The sequence below is a fragment of the Echiichthys vipera genome, assembly GCF_963691815.1.
Source record: "Echiichthys vipera genome assembly, chromosome: 11".
Taxonomy (NCBI): Eukaryota; Metazoa; Chordata; class Actinopteri; order Perciformes; family Trachinidae; genus Echiichthys; species Echiichthys vipera.
The window spans coordinates 5,907,757-5,934,163 of record NC_139836.1 but is presented as its reverse complement, the minus strand read 5'-3'; the positions used below and the strand labels follow the sequence as shown (position 1 = coordinate 5,934,163).

Genomic DNA, 26,407 nt, shown 5'->3' with positions numbered 1-26,407 from the left:
GTGTCGATCAAGAGAGATGTTGAGCTCATAATTAAGTGACGGGAATCTTCTTTTCTCCTTCTCTTTAAGACTTTATCCAGGCTCTACAGACTTACTGGAGCCTGCTTTGGGTTCTGGCTATGTACAGAGCCTAATGAGTTTTGAACACTAATTCTCCCCATCTGATTCAGCACATATCCACCCAGGGCTGGCAGCACCAGCTGGTCTCAAGAGCACAGCTTCAACACAAAGAGAAGCAAACTAACAGTAGAGAAATACCAGACATGTTCCTCAAACCAGTTAATTGTTACCAATGTATCAATAGATCAATGTAACCTAAAGTTATGTGTGCCGCTCCACATTTTACACATAAAGATCAGCTTATTAGTGCTACTGTGAAAACTGCTGTATATAACGTTTTTGTGTCTCTGAAGGAGTTTTGACAAATATGAAAGAATAAGCCTGATGATGTCGTAGTGACGTCAACTACCTAGTCTTGGCCTTGGAGACTAAATTTATAACTGAAAGCCTGTAATACAAACCTGACGCGGTTGTTTAGAAGGCAGGGAAGAAATACTAACTCATAGATCCAGGGTTTTTGGGGCTTGACACGTACCCTATAAACGCCTGTCAGAGTGAGTGATGAAGTTGCAACATTAGTCAGCGTGAGCAGGGATGTGCATAGCATTTTTGAGTTGGCAGGGGCCCAAATCCATACAAGGCAAATCTCACAAATATTAAAGGTGCTCTACTAAAAAATTGGCCTGGGACGAAACAAAGTAGTCAACTGGTAGGAGGGTCAAAAATTGACAAAGCAGCATTCAGAGTAGCTTTAGCTATTAACTAGACCTGCAGGCAGGTATCAATGGGGTCCAAGCATCCCGAGCAAGTATATAACCTGCTCTTCTGGTTTGTACCCTAATTGTTGAATGCACTTATTCGAATTCGCTTTGGACAAAAGCGTCAGCTAAATAGAATGTAATGTAATGTGAAGATGTATTATTGATATTGATGTTTGAATTAATCAGAATAATTTAATATATTACCCAGCGCTAATTCTAACTGCACCTCAACCTTTAACTCACCCCACAGCCCGGAAATCTGTTCTTCACTTGCTAATGACAGTACTTTTGAGTATGTGGTGGTTCCCAGTTGGCATGAAAACACAGCAGTCACAGCACTTCTTGAAGATGTTGACTGCTGTATAAATGAACTCTTACAGTACAGTGCATGGGCCACTGTAGAAAACGCAGTACTGTAACCCCCTGTTATAATAATTCTGCTGTGCACTACTTTTGAATGGCTTGGACCAATTACCGGAAGTTCTGGTAAGCTATCATCATGTATTTAGAGCAGGGAAGCTGCTCAAGAATAGCTCAGTGTGTGGTCGAACAGGAAAGAGAGAGAGTGACATTCAGAGGAGACGTGTCGGCGATCAGAGCAGAGGAATTATTATCACCAAAGTTGTTAAGTGGTAGTGAATGTACAGTGTAGGTTTCAGTTTGTCTCTGAATAAATGCTACATCTCCTCAAGATTAAAGTAGAATTCCAGTGCAATAATACAAATCATGGCAGCAGGAACCAGGAAAAAATCACAAAAATCACAACACTCGAGAGGATAGGAGAGGTCGGGAAGCCTGTCTTCAAACCAATCAATTACAAATATCGGGAGAGGCAGCTCACGTAGGTAATGACAGTAGGACATAAGTATGTCACATAAAGGTCTTTAGTGCACTTGAAATGTAGAGGGCTGTAGCAAGCGACAACTTAATCAAGTCAACAACAGTCAAAGACAATTCTGAGGTCAACAAGGCACGAAACCAAGACAAGTGCAAGACTTTAAAAAAGTAGACTTGAGCCAGAGACTGGACTGAAACCAAAACTAACCACATAAAATGCAAACAATGTAACAAAAACCACGAACCTTGGTTCAGACTTTCAGGTGTGAAAAGAAACAGCATGTATTGATACTGCCAGCAGTACTATAAAAGAGGAAATTCACACAGGGCCTTTTCAATTATTTAGTGCACTAAAGCAGCAGTGCAGAGAGACCACTGGAGTTAATGACCTCAATTTGTAAAAGTTCTGGCCCTTGATAGAGGCAGCTTAATGAAGATTTACGCTTGCTGTGTGCAGGACAGCAACAAGAGGTGGAAAGCTGCAAAGAATAGGTATTACATGCTGGTGGTACGGCGCAGAGGCATGAGGGGCAGACAGGAAGAAGATGAGTCTGGAATCTGGGAAGAGCACTGGGAAGTTACAGGCAGCAGAGAGAAACACTAAAAATAAAAATGAGAAAGAATGTGTCGTAGATAGAAGCAAAAGTCTATATTTGATGAAGTTGACATTGATTTTTTTAATCTATAAAATATGAACACAAACAGTGAAACCTGTCCGTCACAGCTTCCTAAAACCCAAGGTGACATATTTCCATTGCATTGAAATCCAGTCCAAAGATGTTTAGTTTAGCACCAAATTAAACAATACAATTAGCAAATCTGCACATTTGAGAAGCTAGACACAACAAATGTTTGGCATTTTTGCTGAAAAAATGACTTGCATGCTTCTTAGGTTGTTTTTGTGTAATTTTCCATCGATCCGCTGATTAAATATTCATTTCAGCACCAAGTAAAATGTAAAAACAGAGTGCAAACAAATAAGACACCTCATACCTAGAAACTGGCTTATTTCACAGATACATTTTGGACTGTAAAATGTGACACTTTTTAACAAGTTGACAGGATTTACGCTTCACAATTTTAATATTCTTGTATGGTGCATTAACTCACACTCACACTTGTTACAATCTGTCGGCATGGTAAAAACTCTATCACCCTATACGGTTTGATCAACCAATCACTTCATGGGTGCTCACATACTGTAAACCGTAAACACAGAACCTGCCAATTCCAATAAAGATTTATCAAAATTAATGGTAGCGTCAGACAGCCAAACGTTTGACATTTGATTGGGGCAATTGATGAGGTGTAGCAAACCCCATCAATCAGAACAGCAAACAATTGGGAGCTTCCCTCGCAATAGTCTTTCTATACCAGCGTCTCTCTACACAAGGCTATGGCTTGTTTTTATTTCTTTAAACCAACCAAAAATGTCTTGGGCAGCGCTCAGCTTAATAGTGGAGAAAGCGAAATGGGAGGGAACCTGACTTCCCTTCTTATGACAGGATATTTTAACAAGGCACACCATAAAAAAGTACGGCTGAACCTCCCATCAGAGGTATAGGACTCTGGACCGTTGTTATTCTCCATTCAAAAAACAGATCTTTTCTGCTTTTGAACTCATTATTCTTATTAATTGTTCATCTTTAGCTTAGTTGTGTGTTTATGTAGCTAGTTTGTACTTGGTCCATCACATTGTTTCCAGCAGAAGTCAAACGTGTTTGTGAGTCAGAAATTGTCTCGTGAGAGCAGTGTGTCTCGTGAAGACATGACTACCCGTGGACATCAAATGTGTCTGACAGCTTTCAGACTGTACGGGTGGAGAGGATTTGCAGAAAGAGATGAAAAAGGAAAGGTGGGGGACTTAATGAAAAATGGTGCAATCCATTCAATGGATTCCGTTCCATGACGCACGTTTACCAAATAACACAGGCTCATTTCAGTTAATCAGATTCATTTTCAGTTCATTTTCAGTTGGTTCCATAAGGCGAATTCAACATAGTTCAAGCTCATGACGCAAGTTTACCAAATAACACAGGCTCATTTCAGTTAATCAGATTCATTTGCAGTTCATTTTCAGTTGGTTCCATAAGGCGAATTCAACATAGTTCAAGCTCAGTTAGCTTCCAAGAACTGATGGTGCTATAATACAGAAAAACTGAGGAAAACTGGACTATTTACCTAACTTTCTCTTCTAACCATATAGTTTGCTGCAAATGGTATTAATATGTATTTGTATGCATCATTTCAGCTCACGGTACAGTGCATCCTTCCACTATTGTTTCCTGGTAACAGCTGAGTCAGGGCTCCTGTGTCCACCTAAGGTACAGAGCTATTTCCCATGGCCTCAGCTGTAATGTACTTCTACTCAGCACTGTATTAATCATTTCTGTTGCTAGATCTAAAGAAGGATCAACGATAACCTCCAACGTGGAGCCTAGAGTGTTAGTAGTTGCAAAGAGTTTCAAGAGCATTATATCTTTCCAGCACGCCTGTAAAATATACCCCCACAGCCCCCTCGAGGCGGGGGGCCCTTCCGTCACCATACAGTCACTCTGTACTCTGGGTCGTTGAAACGGTCAGCCACTCGCTCATCTCACTGAACAGATACATTTCTATGTTATTAAATATATCGTTCCGGTATGTGTCTTGAACATCTATCTATCTAACATCTATCTGCCTCGAGTGTTTGTGTTACGGTGCTGCATTCCAGTTGCTATGCTACACATCGTGTAACATTGTGCAACTTAGCAGTATACTCGATAGTTTTGTTGTAGCACCCAATAGCATGTCCAATCTCTAAAACATCCTCCCAACTTTATCCATGGATGTTGTCAGAGTCAACACAGTTCATGGTTTAGACATTAACATGGATGTATTGTATGTTTTAACGTCTGGTATAGATGCTGCCTCTCGGCCAGGTCGTCAGTGAAAATGAGAATTGGTTCTTAGTTGCCTTATTTGGTTGAATAAAGGTAAAATACAATCAAATAAAAATGAACAGTGGTTAAAATGACAGATAATCAAAAGGGACATTCTTATTCTGGCCATTTCCACATAGAGTTTTACAAAGAAAAAAAACCAGCAAATCCATACTAGGGTGGGTGATATGACCAAAATCTCATATCCCGATATAGGTCATTTCATATCCCGATAACAAAATATTAAAGCAACAGCTCATGAAAGGCTGCTTCGCTTTGGACTAAACAACGCCTCTTAGCCGTGATATAATCCCAATGTATCCAGCCTGAAGTGAACTGTTGCGTTTATAAAACTGCCAACTATGGCAATATTAAAGTGATGGACATATTCCAATTTAAACAATGTATATTAACAAAAAAGTATCCATAAAGCATTGTTCTTACAAAGAAATAGGCCCTCCTGGCCAGTGGTTGCTATGGAACGTACTTTCTTGATGAAATTTAGCCTGTTGCTGACCTGTTTTTAAAAACATGTTTTAAGTTTAACCAAGTGAAGCCTAGCGTTAGCGTGGGTTGTTGACATTGTGACGTTTCTCAAACTAAATAAAGACCACGTAATTACTTAACTGCTTTGCTAGCTCAATTGTGTTGTAACTAAGATATCTGCTGAAAAAAAAAGATTTTCTCTGGGCATATTTAAGCAATAGTGACCATGTCTACTGCCCATTGAGTCACCTGTCAAGGTAAGCTAACGTTAGCTTGTAGACATAATGAAGGTTCTCAAACTGAATACAGACCACACATATAAACACTAAACTAGCTCAATCCTGCTATAACTTAGATATCTACAGAAAAAAACATTTTTTTACTGTGGGCAGATTTAGCTACTACGTCTGTGAACATGTAGTGTTGTTAACTAGTGATGTCCAAATGAAGCTTCATGAAGCATTAGTTGTATTTGTTGAGTCCACTAGATGGAGCTCTTGGTTTAAAGAAAAGGGCTCAATGAATGGTGATTCAGTGTGTTTTCAACCCTTTGTTGAACAGAGAGATCCATCTAGTAGACTCAGAAAATAAAGAAAATGTACCATGAAGCTTCATTTGGACATCACTAGTGTTAGCTTAAGATAAAGATAGCACTCTGTTAGCACCGTATCACCGGCACAACGGCCCAGCTGACCGACATTTCCAGTAACAGAGAGCGTTGTTAGAAAAAAAGGCTAGCCAATTACTTTATAAAAAAAAAACAAGACCAACCAATCACTTTATTAATATGTTATAAAAAAATAAATAAGACTAGCCAGTCACTTTATAAACATGTCGAAATCTTCTGCAAGTTTATGTTTAACACCCTACACTATATAAAAAGATGAAAGCGGAGTAGAATTGTGACAAGGAATTGGACGTCATAGCAGTGGTATACAGGAATTATACCACAGCAACCAATCAGATTGCTTGATTCGAGCCATCCATTTAATAAATCTTGATATAGTTATAGTTGATACATTTTCTGTTAAAAAAGAATATATATATATTTTAGGTAAAAGGTAGTTACAAAATGTAACTGACGTTCCAGTGCAACTTACCAGGCTCAAAAATTTCAGATAAAACGCTCAAACAAGGCAGTGCTGATCAAATGTGAATAAAGACTCTCTTACTGTTTTGCCTATTATTGCTTTGACAATTACCTAACCTTGTATAAAATGTTGTTTTAGAAATACATTTTTGTATACTGTTTAGCTGTAATTTGACCAAGTTGGTGACCCAGAAGCCATTTTCTTCCTGCTTCAAAATGGACCAAGCACTGCTTCAACTTGCATGTGTTTCTCAGCGCTATGTCATTTTGTTGCTGTTTTTGTTGGTTGTAGGTCAATCCAATTGTGTGCAGGCATTTTGCTCTGCAATCTTGGTAACACCCCTTAGAAATCGAAAATGAACTGAGAGGTTACAGACTAACACGCATTTGCAAATCAGAAAATTTGAACAACTGTAAAATGTGAGTTAATTGAGTGGACAGCTCACACACACACACACACACACACACACACACACACACACACACACACACACACTCTACTGTCTTTCTATATGCATGTGTAGTGTACACACACGTAAGAATCTTTGTAACTGTGTCTCTTGTGTGTTTTTAAAGACTGTCTCCCTCTGCTGTCACTTTTTTAAAGGTGTGAGTTTGTGTGTGTTTGTGTGTGTGTGGGTAAGTGTAGGTTATGTGTGTGCATGTTTGCCCTGAACACACCTCTGGCGTACCTATGAAACCCATACACTCTGGAGAGTTGCATCACCCACGTTCCCCTGCTTACAAACACACACAGTTGAGTATCTCCCTTACTGTCTTACCGCTATTTCCCTGGCCAGTGAATCCACATGAGCCCTGTGTGTCTGGTCATGTGTGAATGTTTGTGTGTGATTGTAAGTCTGGCTCCTGAACTGGGTCTAAGTCTTAGTTGAGCTCTTTAGACTTTGTGTGGGTGATTCTGACCTTGTGTTTCCTCTTGTGCATTACACCAAGGTCATCTCTGACTGTGGCTCAACACTAACAGCCTGAAACAAAAGCAGCGAGTATGTGAACACACAATTTGAGTACATTGAATGAAGAAGCCATTTGTTTTAAGACTAAATCAAATTATCTTAAATCAAGGTCCATTTATATTTTCACTAGGTTTCTCCCAGAGCCTTCCACTGCATCTCACGGTCTTCACCAGCAATTGTGTTCCTCAGTTGTCATGGAGATGGCTCATATGTCGACATGTGATTTATTGAACTTTGGTCACATGTAAACAGGTGGTTCTACTGTATATGGCTGTTAGTCAACCAAAGAAATCCTGAGGGTTTGTGTATTTTGTCATTCTTTGCAATAGGAGCCCTGTGTATTCACACTCTGGTACAAACAGCAGCAACATGAAGAGGCACTGAAAGTCTATTCTGCCAGACATCCAATTACAGTGGAGGAGAAGCGGGACAAGTATGCAACCACAAAGACCAACCGTCACATCCTGAACAACAGCAACAACGGATGGGAAATTAAAACGGTTGGACCATATACGGTCTCTCCATACCTCAGCCTTCATCCAGAGCCCTAATAGTGTCCCGCTGCAGAGCTCCAGGCCCAGGCCATCCAGGGCCAGGAGGACCCATGGTGGAAAATTACCACTAGGTGTCTCTCAGTCAAAACATGAAGCCTTTGTGAATTAGCGTGGATGGGATCATGGTAGTTGTAGCCTTTATTGCAGATGAAAAGCTCAGAAATGATGTTTACGGACGTGTTAATGTATTCAGTTCTATTCACTTTATGTAATTTCATTCTAATGAAATAGCCACAGTGTTTTGTCTTTATGTATGGGGCTATCCAGTTAAGCATCAAGCATGGAGGAATTAGCAAGCTGGCTAATGTTAGCTGTAAAATCTAAAAGCTTCATCCACACGCTCATCAAAGCGTAGAAAGCACATAGCTTGTGTTTCTGTAACCAGTATAGCATGAAAGCATGCTGGAATTAGCAAGCCAACAAGCTAGCCATCCATCTCAGATCCTGCCAGCGACTCTCATTCCAGCAAAAGTCGACTGGCTGCAGGGAGAGACAGGACAGTACATAGCATATAACGCATCTAATTTAACTTCATTGGTTGTTGCATTTAATCTTACCCAGATACAATAGTGCTATTTTATGACTGGCTATTGTGTAGCCCCTTTAACTTTTTTGATTGGCTGGTAAGTGGCAGCTCGACTGAACCAGGTCATGCGCTCTCGTCATATGCCACAATGGGCTTAGCGGCCAAGCACGGTGCTGCAGCACTCGCCCGTTTGTGTGGTGGTCCTGTGCCCGGAAAACATTTGCCCATTCACTCCCAAACATGCGAAGAATGTATTGATTGGTAAACATGACTTTTTGACTGAAAATAGTCTTTTTCTTGCACATTGTAATAACTTAACTCTTAAGCTACTTCCCATGGCTAGGGCAGCCTCTCTCTCTCATCCTTTTGGACCTTTCTGCAGCATTTGACACAGTTAACCAACAGATTTCCACCCTTCAGCAATTACATATCTTTTGATTGGTGTCCCAAAAAGTTTTTTTGGAAGATAAAAAATGTTTCAGACCCTCTACTGGAAGAAATGTATGTAGGCCTAATTTTTAGACCCTACAAAATAGAGTGATGGGAGGGTGCGCAGCTAAAAAGAGCCGTAGTGAAACACATTCAAACTTTTTGTGCATTGTGTGTGATGTTTTTTCTGGTGTTTTTCGTTGTTTTTTTGTGTTATTTCGTGCTTGGTGCTCGGGAATGTGAAGATTTCTACATCCGTTAAGTCCTCCCGGGTTCACAAGAAACAAAAATGGCAGCGTCCTTAAGGGAGCCTGCGCCACTGAGCAGCTTTCCATAGGAATCAATGGGTGCCATTTTTTTCGTCCACTGTCCATTCTTTTTTCTATATCCATGGACTGAACTCCAGGGGAGACATGCTTGATTACTGCCGGCTCCAAAGTGAAAGCGGCACTACTGCTCCGCAGCCAGAGAAATTTAGGGCGCTGTGCCATATCATAAATTGTTTACAATGAGAAATACAATGTGTGGTGGTAGTGCGTGACCTTGGACTGAAAAAAGACTTTCACGCTCAATGCATGACACTTGAGAGGCCTATAACTGTATCTAGCTAACGTTATATTATTGCTATCAAGCTCAACATATTACTGTGGGAGAGAGTGTGCTGCTAACGTTAGACTAAATTACCTAACTTTATAAGTTACAGTTCTATTGAAATATCAAGGTTGTATTTTGACCTTAGTATAGTTTGAGGTTGTGTGGCTTATCCAAACTTCATTAATGAACTATGAGGGTTGCTATCATATCCAGCTCCGGTGTCACTGCTTTTTTAAAGCTGGGAACCCAATGGTTCCTACAGAGGAGGTGGGTCTGAGCCTGGAGCTATCAGCTAGACACTTCTCTCCAGAGAACGTACTCTACCTTATTGTGGTGTCATATTTACATCTGCAGATATTCCACAACAAACCAGCGGGATTCTCGGAATATCACAAGCTCACGCAGGATCAAGGGATCGCAACTGGATGAAAAAAAAAACTGCCCAGGTCAGGCTCTCTCTGCTGGACATTTGCAGCAGTCCTCTTTGATCATGCAAGTGTTATGAATTGAAATACAAGAAAAGAGTTACCCTCTGCCTACCGTTGTACAGACTCTGGTGGTGGGGGGCCAGCTCCTCTCCTGCTGCCCTCCTCTGACCCCCATCCCTGCCAGGGGAGCCACTGCTATAAGTCCCTTTGCCATGCTCCACCCCCTGGCCCTGCTGATAGTGATGGTGGTGCCGTATAGACTCTGGACTACCCACGATCACCCGCCCTTTCCTCAGGTGCTCAGGCGTCCCCATCGCTGCCAGCTTGGTCTCAGCACTCCTGCAGCCCGCTCCCGCCATGTTAACCGACCGATGTCTATGATTCAGCTCTGGGCTGGACTTGGCAGTGCCCTTCCCACAGCCTGGAGATGCCTGCCCAGACATCAATAGCTGTTTGTGGGCTAGTAGGTCAGAGCTGCAGGGTTCAAGGTGGGAGTCACATGGTAGCCTGCTGGGAGACTTGCTGTGTTTCTCTGGGCTGTGTCCCCGAAGGTCGCGAGGGTCCAGGGTGGTGAGGGAACCCCCGCGGGGGCGGCAGGACTGGGGGAAGGTGTGGTACTCTGGAGTGGAGCTGTGCCTCCTGCCTGTGGATTCACACACATCTCCTGGTTTGCGGGGGTGCTCTGAGGAAACGCATCTCGATCCAGGGCTCGTGTTGGAGCCCAGGGGAGGGGGTTTGAGGTGGGGGTTATCTGGGCTATCCGTACTCCCTGCACTTGATGTGCTGCTCCCATCGCCTACATCCCGCAGCAGGCCATGTGCTGGGGCACCTCCACCCAGCTGAGATAAGCTGCTCTGACTGTCAATGGAGCTCCTACGACCAGGGCCTCCATGTCCGCCACCACCTCCTCCGCCTCCAGTCACAGCCGCAGCCCTCTCCTCATCCAGCATGAGACACACCTCCTTGAGCTCCATGTTTTCTCGGATGACCTCCACCTGCCGTTGCTCTAGCTCCTTCAGCTTCTGCAGGTAGATGGCCACCTCCTTCCTCATCAGGCCCGCACTGTAGCGGCCCAGACGCTGCCACTCGCGTGACACCCGCTTCCCCTTCTGTCGGTCGTCGTCCAGGAAGCAGCACAGGTCCCGCAGCTCCTGGTTGTCCTCCTGCAGTTTCTGGTTCACGTCCTGGTTTACATAGGCACACACACACACACATACACACACACACACACACACACACAGAGCAGCAGCACAATGAGGGATTACATGCACATTCCTGCTGGGATTGATCATTTGATGAGGGAGAAGAGTGTTCCCATCAATCACTGTGTGTGTGTGTGTGTGTGTGTGTGTGTGTGTGTGTGTGTGTGTGTGTGTGTGTGTGTGTGTGTGTGTGTGTGTGTGTGTGTGTGTGTGTGTGTGTGTGTGTGTGTTTGTAGAACTGAAATGAAGTCCATCGACAGAAAATGAATCTGCAATTTTAAATAAAACTCCAACACATTTTCTGGTTCCAGCCTCTCAAATTTGAGGATTTGGTGCTTTTCTTTCTCTAATTAGTTTTGAACTGTCGACAAGAGAATCCTATTGAAATCGTCAAATTGGGCTCCAGGAATTTGTGATGGGTCTCTTTTTTAAACCATTTTCTGACATTTCATAGGCAAAACCATGAAACCTCCCATTAGGTCTGCAACTAATAATTATTTACATCAACTATTCATCTGTGGATTATTTTCTCTATTGATCAATTAGTTCTTTGGTCTATGTGGATATGTGGATCAGTGCTTCCCAAAGCCCAAGATGATGTCCTCACATGTCTTTTTTTGTCCAAAACTCGAAGATACAAGAGGAAAGAAACATTTAAGCAGCTAGAATCAGAGAATTCTGGCTTCAAAAAATGACTAAAAACAATGATTCGATTATAGTTGGAGATTGACTGAATAGTTGAAAGCTACCTGAATTTATTAGTTGTTGGAATTTTTGCATAAAACATGACGGATTCACCTGTCTGTTAATCTGTTCATCAATCAAGATAGCTGATAAATATTCAATCGACTAATGAAAATGATCATTGGTTGTGTCAGTTTTCTTGACTAAGGTTAAACATCCTGTCACAATCCATGTTTCAACTTCTCACCATGTCTAACTGATGACTACACGAGCAAACAGTTCCATATGATTGGACCGATATGAATGAACACTCGCATCCATCTGTTTGTCCAATATAGACAACCGGCTTAATGGTTTTATAACCCTAATTACGTATCGTATACCATAACTAAATATCTGTAAATGTGGCCATGATAAGAAGGCTTCCTCTTTGATCCCGTGCACGTCCCAATCATCATCATTAAAGCCTCCACACCTGTATAAACCCCACCCGTCTCACCTTTAAACTCCGTATCTCGTTCAGGTGCTGTTGGAGTCTCCGGTTCACCTCCCGCATCAGATTGCCGTGCTCCACGATGGCGCTCCTCTTCCCCGCCTCTGCCCTCCGCAGCCTCCGCACCAGCTCCTCTTTACCCCACTTCAGCAGCTCCTCGTCATTGATTTTGGAGATGTCCTCTGCCGGACTCTCTGCGCTTTTGGAGAGCTGCGGCAGGTGTGCGCCTTTCTCCATCCTTCTGAACTCCAGGGGAGGTTGGCAGGTGGGGAAAAAAAGTACTGCGTTTGGTGAATGTCAGAGAACAAGATGCCAAACAAAGCCCCCCCAAATACACCCGGGACAACTCTGATCCAAACGCTGGGTTCCCCCCACCCACCCTCCTTATGTCAGTGGAATTACATCGCTTTCATTTCGGCTGTGCCTCTCTCCCACGCCCATGCTGTGCTTCCGATATCAGCCCGGTCCTCCTCTGCTATATCCCTCCTGTTAGAGCATCAGGCTGCACGCTGCTGTGTCTCCGGCGTGGCGCCCCAGGTGCATGCCGGCCGCCATGCGCACTCCCGCTGCTCAGGGGAGGTTGCAGGTGCATAGCCGGGGAGCCAGGATGAGAAGGCGCGTGTGTGGATAACACAGCTCTCGCTCTCGCTCTCTCTCTCTCTCTCTCTCTCTCTCTCTCTCTCTCTCTCTCTCTCTCTCTCTCTCTCTCTCTCTCTCTCTCTCTCTCTCTCTCTCTCTCTCTCTCTCTCTCTCTCTCGACGCCTCTTTGTGTTGTTGCGCCATCTGCTGTAGCTGTGAGGTATCTATTTCAAAGGGTATCATAACTTTCTATAGGCACTGTAATCCGGATTCAAACACAATTTCCTGTCAGTTTATAGCCTTATTCATCATTAGCTGACAAAGTCCCTACATCGCTTCCCAGCCATGTGTATCTGATATAATTTTAAAAACAACTTTTCAGGTGAATTGTATGACAACATGGGCTCAAGCATTTGATTTTTTTTTAAGATACTTTGTGTTTACATTTTGTATTTTTTATGTTTATCTGTATATCGTGAGAAGTGTCTTTTCCGACTTATTTCCTCTACATCCAGTTTGTTTGGATTTCTGTCATATACAGTCGTACAGAGTGTTATGTACAGTAACAGCAGGAATAACTAAATAGAATTGGTAAAGACAAGAGGTTAATAATATATAATACTTGAACTGGAGGACAGAAGAGCTCCTTAAAGAAGAGATCTGGCTTGTTTGTGGGTGACCAAATATTTATTTTCCACCATAATTTACGAATAAATTCTTTAAAAATCGTACAATCTGATTTCCAGGGTTTTTTTTTACAGTTGAAGTGTACCCATAAAAAAAATTATAGACCTCTGTCATCATTTTAAGTGGAAGAACTTGCAAAATCAGTGGCTGACTAAATACTTTTTTTTTAAAAAAGCCCTTTTGGATGTGTTTGGCGCTCCACTGCGAGCTACTCAGTGTTAGCCACGTCTGGCTGCTAGTGACTGTTCGGGATTTCTCTGTTATCTAATGAATGAAAAAACTTGTCTTGATGGCTTATTTGATGTAAATTCATGCTGGAAAAGACCATGGGGTCCAATTTTGCTGGAGTTATGCTTTAAGGTTCAAATCAGGCTCAGAGGATATATTATATAGAAACTAGATAATTTACTATATCTATTGGTACTGTATAGATCTATACTTAGACTGTATCTAAAGCTACCCCAAGGTGTAGCCAAAACATCTGGATTGCCCCCTGGTTGCAGTCTGCAGTATAGGTTCAATTCAATTCAATTCAATTTTATTTATAGTACCGAATCATAACAAAAGTTATCTCAGGACACTTTACAAACTAGGTAAAGACCACACTCTATGACTTATTTATGATAAACATAGACACAACAATTCCACCGTAGAGTACGGTGGCAACAAAAACCTTCCCTATTACAGGCAGGAACGTCAGACAAACCCAGCTCTGTGGAGGACGGACATCTGTCTTGACCGGTTGGGGAGGAAGAAAAGGACAGGGAAAGAGAGAAAAGACGGACAGATGGACAGAGAGAGACAAAGACAGACACAAAGACAGAGACAGACACACTTCCAGTAACTATAATAATATCTATAGTAATGTGAATATGACTTATATGTTATGGCAGTTAATACAGCAGAATAGTAGAAACAAGCACAGCTAAGGTTATAGATTATAATAGCAGCAGGAAGCGTCATGTAGGACCACAGCAGCAGGCACCAACACGATCAGCAGAGACCTGCGAGACGACAAAGCACAAACAACTCCGGGGAAGAAGTTTAATTAGTAACATGCATTGATGAGACATGAATGATACAGACAGAGAGGAGAGAAGCTCAGAGTATCTGGAAAAGTATTATCCCCCGGCAGACTAGGCCTATAGCAGCATTATTAAGCAGAACAAAATCATCGCAAAAATAACAACATTGCTAAGGGCTCGTAAGCCCTAGCTGTAAGCTTTATCAAAAAGGAAAGTTTTAAGTTTACTCTTAAATAAGGGGACAGTGTCTGTATTCCGAATAACACTTGGGAGTTGGTTCCAGAGGAGAGGAGCTTGGTAGCTGAAGGCTCTGCCTCCCATTCTACTTTTGGAGACTCTAGGAACCACAAGTAGCCCTGCATTCTCCGAGCGCAGCGATCTTGTCGGGTAATACGCTACTATGAGCTCTTTAAGATACAATGGAGCCTGACCAATAAGAGCTTTGTAGGTAAGGAGAAGGATTTTAAATTCTATTCTAGATTTTACAGGGAGCCAGTGCAAAATAAGCTAAAACAGAAGAAATATGTTCTCTTTGATATGTTTTAGTTAGTACACGAGCTGCAGCATTTTGGACCAACTGGAGACTCTTAACAGACTTATTGGAGCAGCCTGATAATAAGGAGTTGCAATAGTCCAGTCTAGAAGTAAAAAAAGCATGGACAAGTTTCTCTGCATCTTTCTGAGACACAATGTTCCTAATTTTTGCAATATTACGCAGGTGAAAATATGCAGTCCTTGTTAGTTTTATGTGAGAATCGAAGGACATATCCTGATCAAAAATAACACCCAGATTCCTTACTGTGGTGCTGGAGGACAACACAACATCATCCAGAGTAACAATGTCTTTAGCTATTGAGTTTCGGAGGCCTTTGGGGCCAAGTACAATAACTTCAGTTTAACATCAGAAAATTGCAGGTCATCCAGCTTTTTATTTCCTTAATGCACATTTGAAGTTTAGCTAACTGATGGGTTTCATCTGGTTTGATCGACAAATATAATTGTGTACAGCAGCATAACAATGAAAGTTTATGGAGTGCTTTCTTATAATATTTGCTAAGGGAAGCATATATAAGGTGAATAGAATCGGTCCAAGGACAGAGCCCTGTGGGACTCCGTGACTAACTTTAGTGTGCATGGAGGATTTGTCCTTAACATGTAAAAACTGAGATCTATCTGATAAATAGGACTTAAACCAGCTCAGTGCGATTCCTTTAATGCCAATTAGATGCTCCAGTCTCTGTAGCAGGATGTGATGGTCAATAGTGTCGAAGGCCGCACTAAGATCTAGTAAGACAAGTACAGAGACAAGTCCTTTGTCTGAAGCTATTAGAAGGTCGTTAGTGACTTTCACCAGTGCTGTGATTATGATTTGCTCTAAATCCTGACTGGAAATCCTCAAATATCTCATTATTATGTAAAAAGTCGCACAGCTGTTTGGCGACTAATTTCTCGAGGATCTTAGAGAGAAAAGGAAGGTTAGATATAGGTCCATAGTTGGCTAGTACCTCAGGATCAAGACTGGGCTTTTTAAGAAGAGGTTTAATTACAGCTACTTTAAAAGACTGTGGTACATGACCTGCTGATAAAGACATGTTAACCATATCTAATACAGGAGTGCTAACTATAGGTAACACTTCTTTAAGTAAACTAGTTGGGATAGAGTCTAGGAGACAAGTAGAGTGCTTTGATGCTGAAATAGTAGAAGTTAATTTGTTAAGGTTGACTGTAGAAAAGCGGTCCAAGAACATATCAGGTCGTACAGTTGGTTCCTGTGTTCCTGGGTTTGAAGAAAAATCTGTGCCAAGCGAGTTGATTTAGTCTCTAATAGTTATAATTTTGTCATTAAAGAAGGTCATGAAGTCGTTACTACTGAGGGTTATAGGAATATATGGCTCAATAGAGCTGTGGCTCTCTGTCAGCCTGACTATAGTGCTGAAAAGAAATCTAGGATTGTTCTTATTCTCCTCTATTAAAGATGAGTAATAGGCTGCTCTGGTATTATGGAGGAACTTCCTATATGTTTTTAGACTTTCATGCCAATATATATTATACTATGTATAGGTCCGAAACCCAACCCCTTCCATGTTAGCAGATGTGACATGGGCCAAACTAAAACATCAAAGTGCACCTCAAATTTTTTTGTGTTTTATTTTTGTTAGTTCTGATCACATTGACATTTGAAGTGCTAATTCATCAGTTTGGTTTTCAGTAGTTATTTGATGCTATAAAAAGGGGCTGAAACCTCAGTATTGACAGCTGTGATCGACTTAAATACTGCCTAATCACTACTGCGCAGACTCTGGCTCCACAATTGCAACATGGTTTACGGGATATTTTGTGTTCACTTTTCTGCGGTGTGAGGAAGTGGTTACACATTGTACATCAATGGTTGAGAGGGAGCACACTGTCACACAAGAGACATTTGCACGTGATTCTAAACAACACAAGTGAGTTCAAAACCAAGAGTGCATGGTATTTGCAACATCAAATAAGATGTATTGTTTCAGTTGTGTGAGAGAGGGATATCTTATCAGAATGTCCAAGACAGCCAGGAAAGACTGGAGGGACAAGAGAAGACAGGTGGGGTTCAGAAGAACAGTTAGGTAAACGATGCATCCTATAGGACGTCATATCCTGCAGCAAATCAAGTTTATGATAGATGGAGGAGGAGGGTGGCATAGTGGTGTGGTGGTTACCACTGTCGCCTACAGCAAGAGGGTTGTTAGGTTCATTGATTACTCTAAATTGCCCGTATGTGTGAATGGTTGTCTGTCTCTATGTGCCCTGTGATAGACTGGCATCCTGTCCAGGGTGTACCCCACCTCACAAAGCTGGGATCGGTCTTTCGGACAGTCTTTTTTCACACTGGACCTCCCTTCTCCCTTCTCTTTATTATAAACAAAAGCATAGAACAGTTGCCTAAGACAAAATGACAAGAAAAGAGACAAACTGTGCAGTTTTTATCTCAAATAAATGATCACGGACTATGGAAAACTATACCTTAAAAATGATGATGAATTCCAGTACTTGCTCACCGGTGCGTGACGCCTGATATCTAACACCAGATGGTGCTGTAGGTGTAGTTATCAAATGAGACAGTGAACGGAGAAAAAACAAAAAAGGCTGAATTTGACTTTGACTGACATTTACATAATTTGCTGAGTCAGGTATGTGCAGTCATGTACATGTCCTAGCATGTTGGAAAGATGTATGAAACTTTTAAGGTAAGCTTAATTTTTTTTTATATCAATAGGTGATATTATATCACTGTCAAAATGTGTGCTCTTTGAAAGTCAGTGGTGGAAGATGTTGTCAGATTCTTTGTTTATTTAACACTACAATGAAAAAAGACTCCATTAAAAGCTCTGCATTCAAAATCTGACACAGTATCAATCTTGATATTTTTCATTTAAATAAATGTCTGTTCAGACACTATCCATTACCAGGGGATGTAAGGAAATTGTATATAAGGGGGGTTTCTACAGGGGTCTCCTCTAAAGACTCATAATGCTTTCTGATGCACAAATTCAAGTGTGTTATTACGAAAGCTCTAAAGGGTCATACATACATACATTTTATTTCTTCAGTTTTCTTGTGATAACGAGACACCTAATTTGATAAATAATGAATGAAACGTGAGATTTCCATCACACCTGACATGTGATGCCTCATACAGACTTGTCATATCTTGGAAGACAACACTGACAGATGATTTCAGTTAGTTATTTACTGTTATGAACTGTAATCTGTATATGTATGTGCACATTGTAAAACTTTTCCCTGTACTGGTATTTATGTTGTTGTAATATAATATTGTTGACAAAAAAGTTTGTTTAAAAAACAAAAAAACTGTAGTTAACAGGCTCATTCACCTCTGATAAAGCTGAAGCCTTCCTAACTGTCTTTTTAGATGACTCACACTAATGTGAACATTCTCTGTAATGAAAAGGCATAAAGTTATTTCAGCCTGTCAGGACTCCATTGAAGAGATCTGTGATGGTGATCCATACTCTCCTGCTCCTCTGACACTGATACACTGAACCATGTTTCCTGCAATGTTTTAATAGACGACACTGTTTTCTCCAGATCTCAAATTAATTATCTTGAAGAAGAAAACGTAAGTATTATCTTGTTATGGAAAAACAGAGGGAGTAAAATGTATGTAATGTTTGACCCTTTAGGGTTTCCGTATATTATGGACGATATTGACTAGTTATAAACTAGTGGATGACTGATGGGGCTTATCCACCTTATTCCTAGCCCCAGTGATACTGTGTGAATAATGGGCATGAATAATGGGCATGAATAATGGCCATGAATTATGGGCATGAATAATGGGCATGAGTTATGGGCATGAGTTATCGCCGCAAACCGGAACTGGCATTTTCCACGGTACACTTATCCTCTTTCGTAGAGCAACTTGGAAATAAAAGTGTGAACGCCACTTGATACACCTCAAACAGGTTAAAGTGATCCTTCTGTGATCCATCTGCCTTCTACTATTGAGGGATAAAGGACGACCTGAAGAAGCGGCCTCAGATTAGGAAGACAAGCATTGGTAAATACGTTATTGACTAGGTTGCTACGGACTAGACTAAAGATGGCGGTCCCCGCCCCTTGAAAAAAACTGTGTTAGAAGTCAGAAGTCGGTGGTCCACTCCTGCCTCGATCGGTTAGTTTTAGGTCTTGCGTTATTGTGGGACTTTTGAGAACTAACAGTCGCCGTTTGTAGTTAGCCACCATGGTTAGCCACTGGGACTAACTGGCTTACTGCTACTTTCGCTATTACACTGGAAGTTTCATAGGGTGGATTATACATTATGACTGCCTGCTTGTAGTGTGTCCCATTATAGTGGATACAATTTTGGAGGTTGACAACAATACAACAGTGCATGTAAATAAATAGGAGACATTTATTCATTGAAATAACATAAATGCTATCAACACCAGAGTTATTGTCACATATGATAATGTATCTGCATAATACTAGCAGGTGAAAATTTGCATCTCATTTGCATCTTTTTGGAAAGACCTTTTATTGTATTGTTTTATTTAAACTGGACACAGCACTGTGCATTATACTAAAGCAGTTTATGTCACAGCTCTCACACTCCGATTGCAAGTGTTCATATGGACTTGTATGGATTATATGGCATTAGGTTGCCCACACTGGGTTTTGTGCAGGATTAGTCAACTCATTTGAGCAGGAAGAAAGATTTTCTCAGTCATACTCACTGCCATTCTGTGTGTGTGTGTGTGTGTGTGTGTGTGTGTGTGTGTGTGTGTGTGTGTGTGTGTGTGTGTGTGTGTGTGTGTGTGTGTGTGTGTGTGTGTGTGTGTGTGTGTGTGTGTGTCACTGTATGTATTGTGCACGCACACACACACACACACACACACACACACACACACACACACACACAGCTCCCTTCCCCCACCCTCCAATCACAGGTCAAGAAACGTGCTATGGTACACTGTAATGCCAGCTGCTAACAGTCTGAGACAGATCAGACATTTTCCTATTAAATGATTTGCTTTCCTTCAACTCTGCCTGATAAAATATAATATGCATGTAATCTATAGCCAGTTCATGGAGGCTTTTGCATTTGAGTGAATCAAAACACCTATTTTGTAAAAGAAATACTGTAAGAGTGTTGCCATGACATTGGTCCATCTGCACATGATTATGAAATGCCAATGGTCCCAATAATGTCCCAATGGACCAAAAAGCCAAGTTCTATGGCCCGTTATCCCGGAACAAAAGCCGGAAGCTCCAAAAATACACACTCTCCTTGTTTTTTTCCCTTAATATACGGTATTAGCAAATTTAATTTGACATAGTGACCGAACGGAAGAACTACAACTTCATCGTCACGTGATGCCTTTGGGCCCACAAATACTTTTCCTCACAAGCCTCATAACTCCCACAAAACGACTCGTCTAAATATCACAATTTAATACGTTCAGTCCGAAACTATTTCGCAAGTCCATAAGAGCGGCACAATTAAATCCTGTAATCCCCATTCAAGTTAGCCGGAGCCCTAAACCAGAAGTAGCCAGCCCAACCATTTCATAAATTTTTGGATTCATGCACTACTGAGCAGCTTCCATAGGAATGAACAGGTCCAATACTTGCTTGCTTAATGCCGTATCCAGTTCTCTTAATACATCTGTTATGTAAGAGGCAGGATATGTAGTATGACATCCGTGAGGTGTGCAGTAGGAGTGACAGATATGTTCAAGGTGGAGGTTGGATAACATCAAGGACTGGCTCTGAGCCCTTTCTTGTTGGCAATGGTGATGGACAGATTAATAGAGGAGAACAGGAATCTCCGTGGACTATGATGTTTACGGATGCCATTTTGATCTGTATCGAGTGTAGGGAGCAGGCTGAGGAGAACCTGGGGAGGTGGAGGTATGCACTGGAGAGGAATAAAATGTCAGAAGGAGAAAAAAGGAATCGATGTGTGTGAATGTGAGGGAGGATGGGAATGGTGAGGATACAAGGAGTAAAGATGGCAAAGGTGGATGAACTTTACTCAATTTTGTTTTTCTTGTTATGTATTTGCCCTAATGCTTCGTCTGACTATGTTTGGTTTTCTTTACTAAGGTCTCTCTTCAAGGGACCTGATTAAGACAACCGTAGTGAATCGACTAGTGCCACTGGTACAGGACATGCCACAAAAACAAAGGTGACGGTCACACCATGGTAGATAGATGGTAACTGTAGATTTGCAGAAATTTGCAAAAAGACTCCCAACCACCTATACTGACCTTAACCATTCAAGGTCAATGCCTAACCTTAACCATCTAACCTTAACCATTCAAGTTCAACGCCTAACCCATCTAACCTTAACCATTCAAGGTCAACGCCTAACCTCAACCATCTAGCCTTAACCTTTGAAGGTCAACACCTAACCGTAACCATCTAGCCTTAACCTTTCAAGGTCAACGCCTATCCTCAACCATCTTAACTTAACCATTCAAGGTCAACGCCTAACCTTTACCTCTCAAGGTCAACGCCTAACCTCAACCATCTAACCTTAACCATTCAAGGTCAATGCCTAACCTTAACCATCTAACCTGAACCATTCAAGGTCAATGCCTAACCATAACCATCTAACCTTAACCACTCAAGGTCAACGCATAAACCTTAACCATCGAACCTTAACCACTCAAGGTCAACTCCTAACCTTAACCATCAAACCTTAACCTTTCAAGGTCAACACCTAACCTTAACCATTGAACCTTAACCATTCAAGGTCAACGCCTAAACTTAACCATTCAAGGTCAGTGCCTAACCTTAAACATCTAATCTTAACCAATCAAGGTCAGTGCCTAACCTTAAGCATCTAACCTTAACCATTCAAGGTCAACGCCTAACCTTAACCATCTAACCTGAACCATTCAAGATCAGTGCCTAACCTTAACCATCAAACCTTTACCTTTCAAGGTCAACGCCTAACCTTAACCGTCTAACCTTAACCATCTTGTGAGACTTTCACATCTAGACGCAACTGTCCAACTGACTTCAACCAAAGGCTGACTGTTGGCTTCCACACCTCTTATCAGTCCAATTACAAATGCAGATTAAACTTCACAAAGGGAACATATGTTTAATAGGAGTTATACCGAATGGCTTTACAATGTACTTACACAGGTTTTACTGTTATTGCGCCAGTCCCTATATGTTGACATGTTAGCATATTTGCTAAATAATGTGTTGCAACTGAACTAGCAACCATATTTAGAGTTAATTGAATTATATTGTGGTGAGTATGGCAAAACCAAAAGCTCAACTGCCTCTTGTTTATCATGAACTCCACGGTGATTACAATTTAATGGAGTTTTTAACTGGCCGGTCTCACAATGGTGGATCAATATTGTGTGTGTGTGTGTGTGTGTGTGTGTGTGTGTGTGTGTGTATGTGTGTGTGTTTGGCACAACGAGCATGTAATTGTATGTTACACTGTATATTATAGGTATGTGTACACAGATATTCAAATATAAGCACCCATTTTATAATGTCCATCTCATGCAGTTTTCCACACCTCTTAACTGAAGGAGTGTAATTATGCATTAATGCTGCTTCTGTCGAGATTGCATGAATGCTAATGTGCGTGTGTGTGTGTGTATGTGGGGGGGCATGTGTGATCACTGAGAATGAAGAAGGCCTGTTCACATCGATTTGCCTCCCACCACCTGCAGCATGTTTCTGTATCTGACACACTGCCTGAACGTCTTAAAAGGCAACGAAAACAAGACTGAACATTTATGTTGGTGGCGACGTCAGAGATCCTGAGAGCTGCTCATCAGCAAGCAGTGTGTGTTGTGTGTCACAGTTTGTCCTGCTGTGTTTTGTTGCTTTCCATTATGCATCCTGCCAGTGTATGAGGGTCATCCAAACAGATTGGCCTGACAGTAAATAAGCTCATTTATTCCAACAAATGCCCTTACCCTCCTGCTTTTGTGTTGTCTACAACCCTTCATCCAGGTGCCCTTTCCAGATGGAAGGTCTCAGTTGGCTGTCCCGTATAATTTGGAGGAAGAAAAAAAAACCTCCCAAACTGGGTCCACAGTTAAATGATAATTCACTTTATTACAACTCTAATCTCCCTTGAATGGTAAGAAGCTAAGGATTATGAATCCCTTGTAAGTACACATTCAAACTATTACCATTCCAGAGTAAATGGAGATACAATGATGGGGGAAAAAAGGATAAAATCTCAATTTGATAGGCAATATCAGTATTATAACCAAGATCCTATGTACAATGATGTAACTGAATGTTTTATCTTACTCTTTTACTACAACTGTAACTGTACATTTGGTGAAAAAACACTAAAATACAAGAATTTGTAACAGGTGATGAACCCAATTGCAGCACTAAAGACTCAGAACCAGTGGAGATAGTTCAACAGTTTACTGGAGTTCTGGCAAACAGGCAAAAATGCAGTGGCAGGGGGCTATGTCAAGGCAGACAGGGGTTCGGTACCAGAGAGACGACAGCATAGGCAAACAATCTGACGAGGAGCAGGCAGCAGGAACAATACAACCAGGCCATCAGTCAGAAACAGGCAAAGAGGAACCAGGAGAGCAGAGCTGAAATCTTGGCCAGAGACAGAAGGCTGAGGCAATTACCAGGAGGCAGACGAAGCAGAGGAATCCGGGACAGGCAAGGACGGTACCGGGAAGTCAGGCAGGAGACTGCTGGAAAGTCTGGCATGGCAAAGAACAATCTGGCAGAGGAGCGAAGCTGCGTTTTTATTAGTTTTTCAACACGCCCTCCTTCACTTCCCCTCAGCCATTAGTATTACGAAGCAGCACACGTTACACAGAGGCCACTTGGAGAGCAGAGGGGAATTGGGTGGGGGGAGGAGCTGGGGAAGGAAATGAAACGCACCTGCCCTCATTCACTTCAGCCCAAACTATCATGGATCCACCACCAGTTGTAAGTTTAGCGCTGTACTGCTTCTTACAAATAATCACATAATTTAGACTCATTTTAATGAGTTGAAGGTGTTTTCTACGGATGACTGCAATACATCAGCACTTTGTAAACAGCTGCATCAGTCTTTGATTCAGAAACTTCTGTTTGTGATCTGTATCATGATTATCATCATCGTTATTGCTCTGATACATTGCAAAATAACATCTATTCCATGTGTTTACAGATAATGTTGAGAAGAAACCACGAAAGTTAAGTATAGATATATAAACTGAGTAGACTTAATATTTACTGTGACTAGTCATTTTTCAGTCAAATATTAAGCTAGAAATTAGATTAATTAGACAAGTGAACAGCCCACACATGTAAGAATACGGACTTATAAGATATTATTTATAGAAAACTGAAACTGAAAAGCATATCAGATATTGAAGTTTTTAATGATGATTAAAAGTTGCTTTATTTGTGCATATTGTTCTTCTTCAGTGGTGAATAATCACAGAGTTTTACGCCCATAAATGCCCCCTATCCCTTGGATGTGTTTTCTTCCACCAAATGCAAAACTGCAAAGCATTGTGGGTAACATCCATCTCTGGAGTGACCATCGTTGTTCAGTCGATCACTCAGCCCTCCGAGGGTCAAAGTTCACTTCAGTTTTTCCGACTATCGGAACGACCCTTAAGATGGCAGTGGGGATTCCCCCGAGGGGACTATTGGAACGCAGCATGAGTGTGGAGCTGGTGGGTGTATGCTGGGCTTGATTACAGGTGAGGAGAGTAGACTGATGAGGTGGGCGTGGCTGGCAGGCTGAGTTGGGGGCAGAGGCGGGATTAATGAAAAAAGTAGATGGCTGCACTGTGACATAATTATGATAATTTATATATACTAAGACGGTTTCCATGTGTACTGTTGACATGATCTACTTCAAAACACTATTGGCACTTAGCCCTGTTACAAATAACATAAATCTTCAACAAAAAAAAACAGAAATAGTTATACACACAATGAATATTGATCACAGTTCTTATATGACTGAAGAGGTCCATCATATAACCGATGGAAGGTTTTACAGGACTGTTAGGTCCCAATAGATCTGTGTGAAGCAAAAAAAGAGAATGATAATGTGGTTCATGAGTGTCAGTGCTTCAATAAAGCCAGAAGATGACGACAAAGAGCATCAGCTGCCACCGGGAATTTTATCTGAACCAACATGTCGAGTGTCTGTACATGCAGCAGACATGTAACTTACTAAAATCTGCCCATTCTTACAAAAATGACATAAGATTTGGTGATACTTTTAACTTGTGTAAAATGTGAATTTTGACTGCTATGTGAGAGAAACTTAAAGGTTGAATATGTAGAGTCTTTATTAAAAGCTATATTTATAAAATGAAAGTATTGCTTTTCCATAAAACAATAAATGTAGTCTGAATCAATTTTTTTTTTAATTAGACGGGTTTGACAATGACTTTCTGTCCCGTTCTGTTTCCATAGTAGCAGCCAATAGCATTGGGCGTTGCTGGTTGCCAGGGTTGTCTGTTGTTGGGTGCAGCTACTGTAGGCTGGCACTGGGTGAAATGGAGTTTGCCAATCCTGCAGCTGCTTCGGAGCCTCAGTGAAGGGGGCGTTATTTGTCCCAGCAGCTGAGTGACCGGAGATGGGCAAAAACCATAGACTGTATAAAAAATGTAGCCTCTCCGTAGGGGCCCGTTCTCTTAACTTGATTCGATCATATTCGCCTCTGGGAGCTGCCATCTTGTCAGACTTTGACTCCTCCTCATTTACGTTTACCAAAAAAGGGCATTGATGTGACGTTGGGGGGAGGGAGATATGCCCGCCTGTCTGACGTTTACAGAATTAGCCACATTAGCACCACCACCCGGGAGCTAGGCTAACAGCATACGTTACTAAACGGGAGTGGGAGTCCCGTCTTTCTAGCGGAGATTACACCGGCTCAGGGAGTGAAGTGGAGCCAGCGTTTATGATCTATGATTTAAACTGATATTCACCACAGTACCGTGCTCATAGACTGTAAAACACTGACCCTCACGGCCCAAATTCTCCCACTGCTCCAGATTAGTGTGGATCTGAGGAGGGTGAAAACACCTGTGACCCCTGCCTCCATCCAGGGGGTCCCTGTGGACACTGTAGAGGAGTATAAGTACCTGGGGGTGTACTTCAATAATAAGTTGAACTGGACTAGAAACGCTGAGGCTGTCTACAAAAAGGGCCAACGTCGACTCTTCTTCCTGAGGAGGCTGAGGTTCTCTAACATACAATCTTGAGACACTAGATGGCGGTGTTCTGTTCATTCTCCATATTCAACCTTTAACATTATACAAAGCTAATTTAGTTATTGGTTGGATGTGCTTTTACAAAGAAATAAATACATTTAACTTACATTTTAAATCCATGGTTTGTTATATTTTTTTATCAGTAGTTCATAAATGCAGATATCATGGTAATTCATTGTGTATTTTTGTAGATTGGGTCCTGGGGGGAGACCAAATTTCTCCATGGGTCTAGAGCTGAAAAGGTTTGGGAGTCCCTGTGTTAAAGGAATGTTCCATATTCTTTTTCAGTCAATACCCTGTCCATTATTTGTCCAATTCATCCAAAACGTGTTATTTTG

General features: G+C 41.6%; 1 protein-coding gene across 1 annotated transcript in view; it reads right to left on the bottom strand.

Moving 5' to 3' along the window:
* Positions 1 to 12,276, bottom strand: part of LOC310953933 (uncharacterized protein) — a gene marked incomplete at both ends in the record, with an annotated part of 58,143 nt that extends 45,867 nt beyond the window's left edge. The window contains 2 exons of the mRNA XM_083923198.1: positions 9,773 to 10,844; positions 12,046 to 12,276. Of these exons, the coding sequence (XP_083779324.1) occupies positions 9,773 to 10,844; positions 12,046 to 12,276 (1,303 nt within the window). The remainder of the gene's footprint in view (positions 1 to 9,772; positions 10,845 to 12,045) is intronic.
* Between the last annotated feature and the right edge of the window lie 14,131 nt (positions 12,277 to 26,407).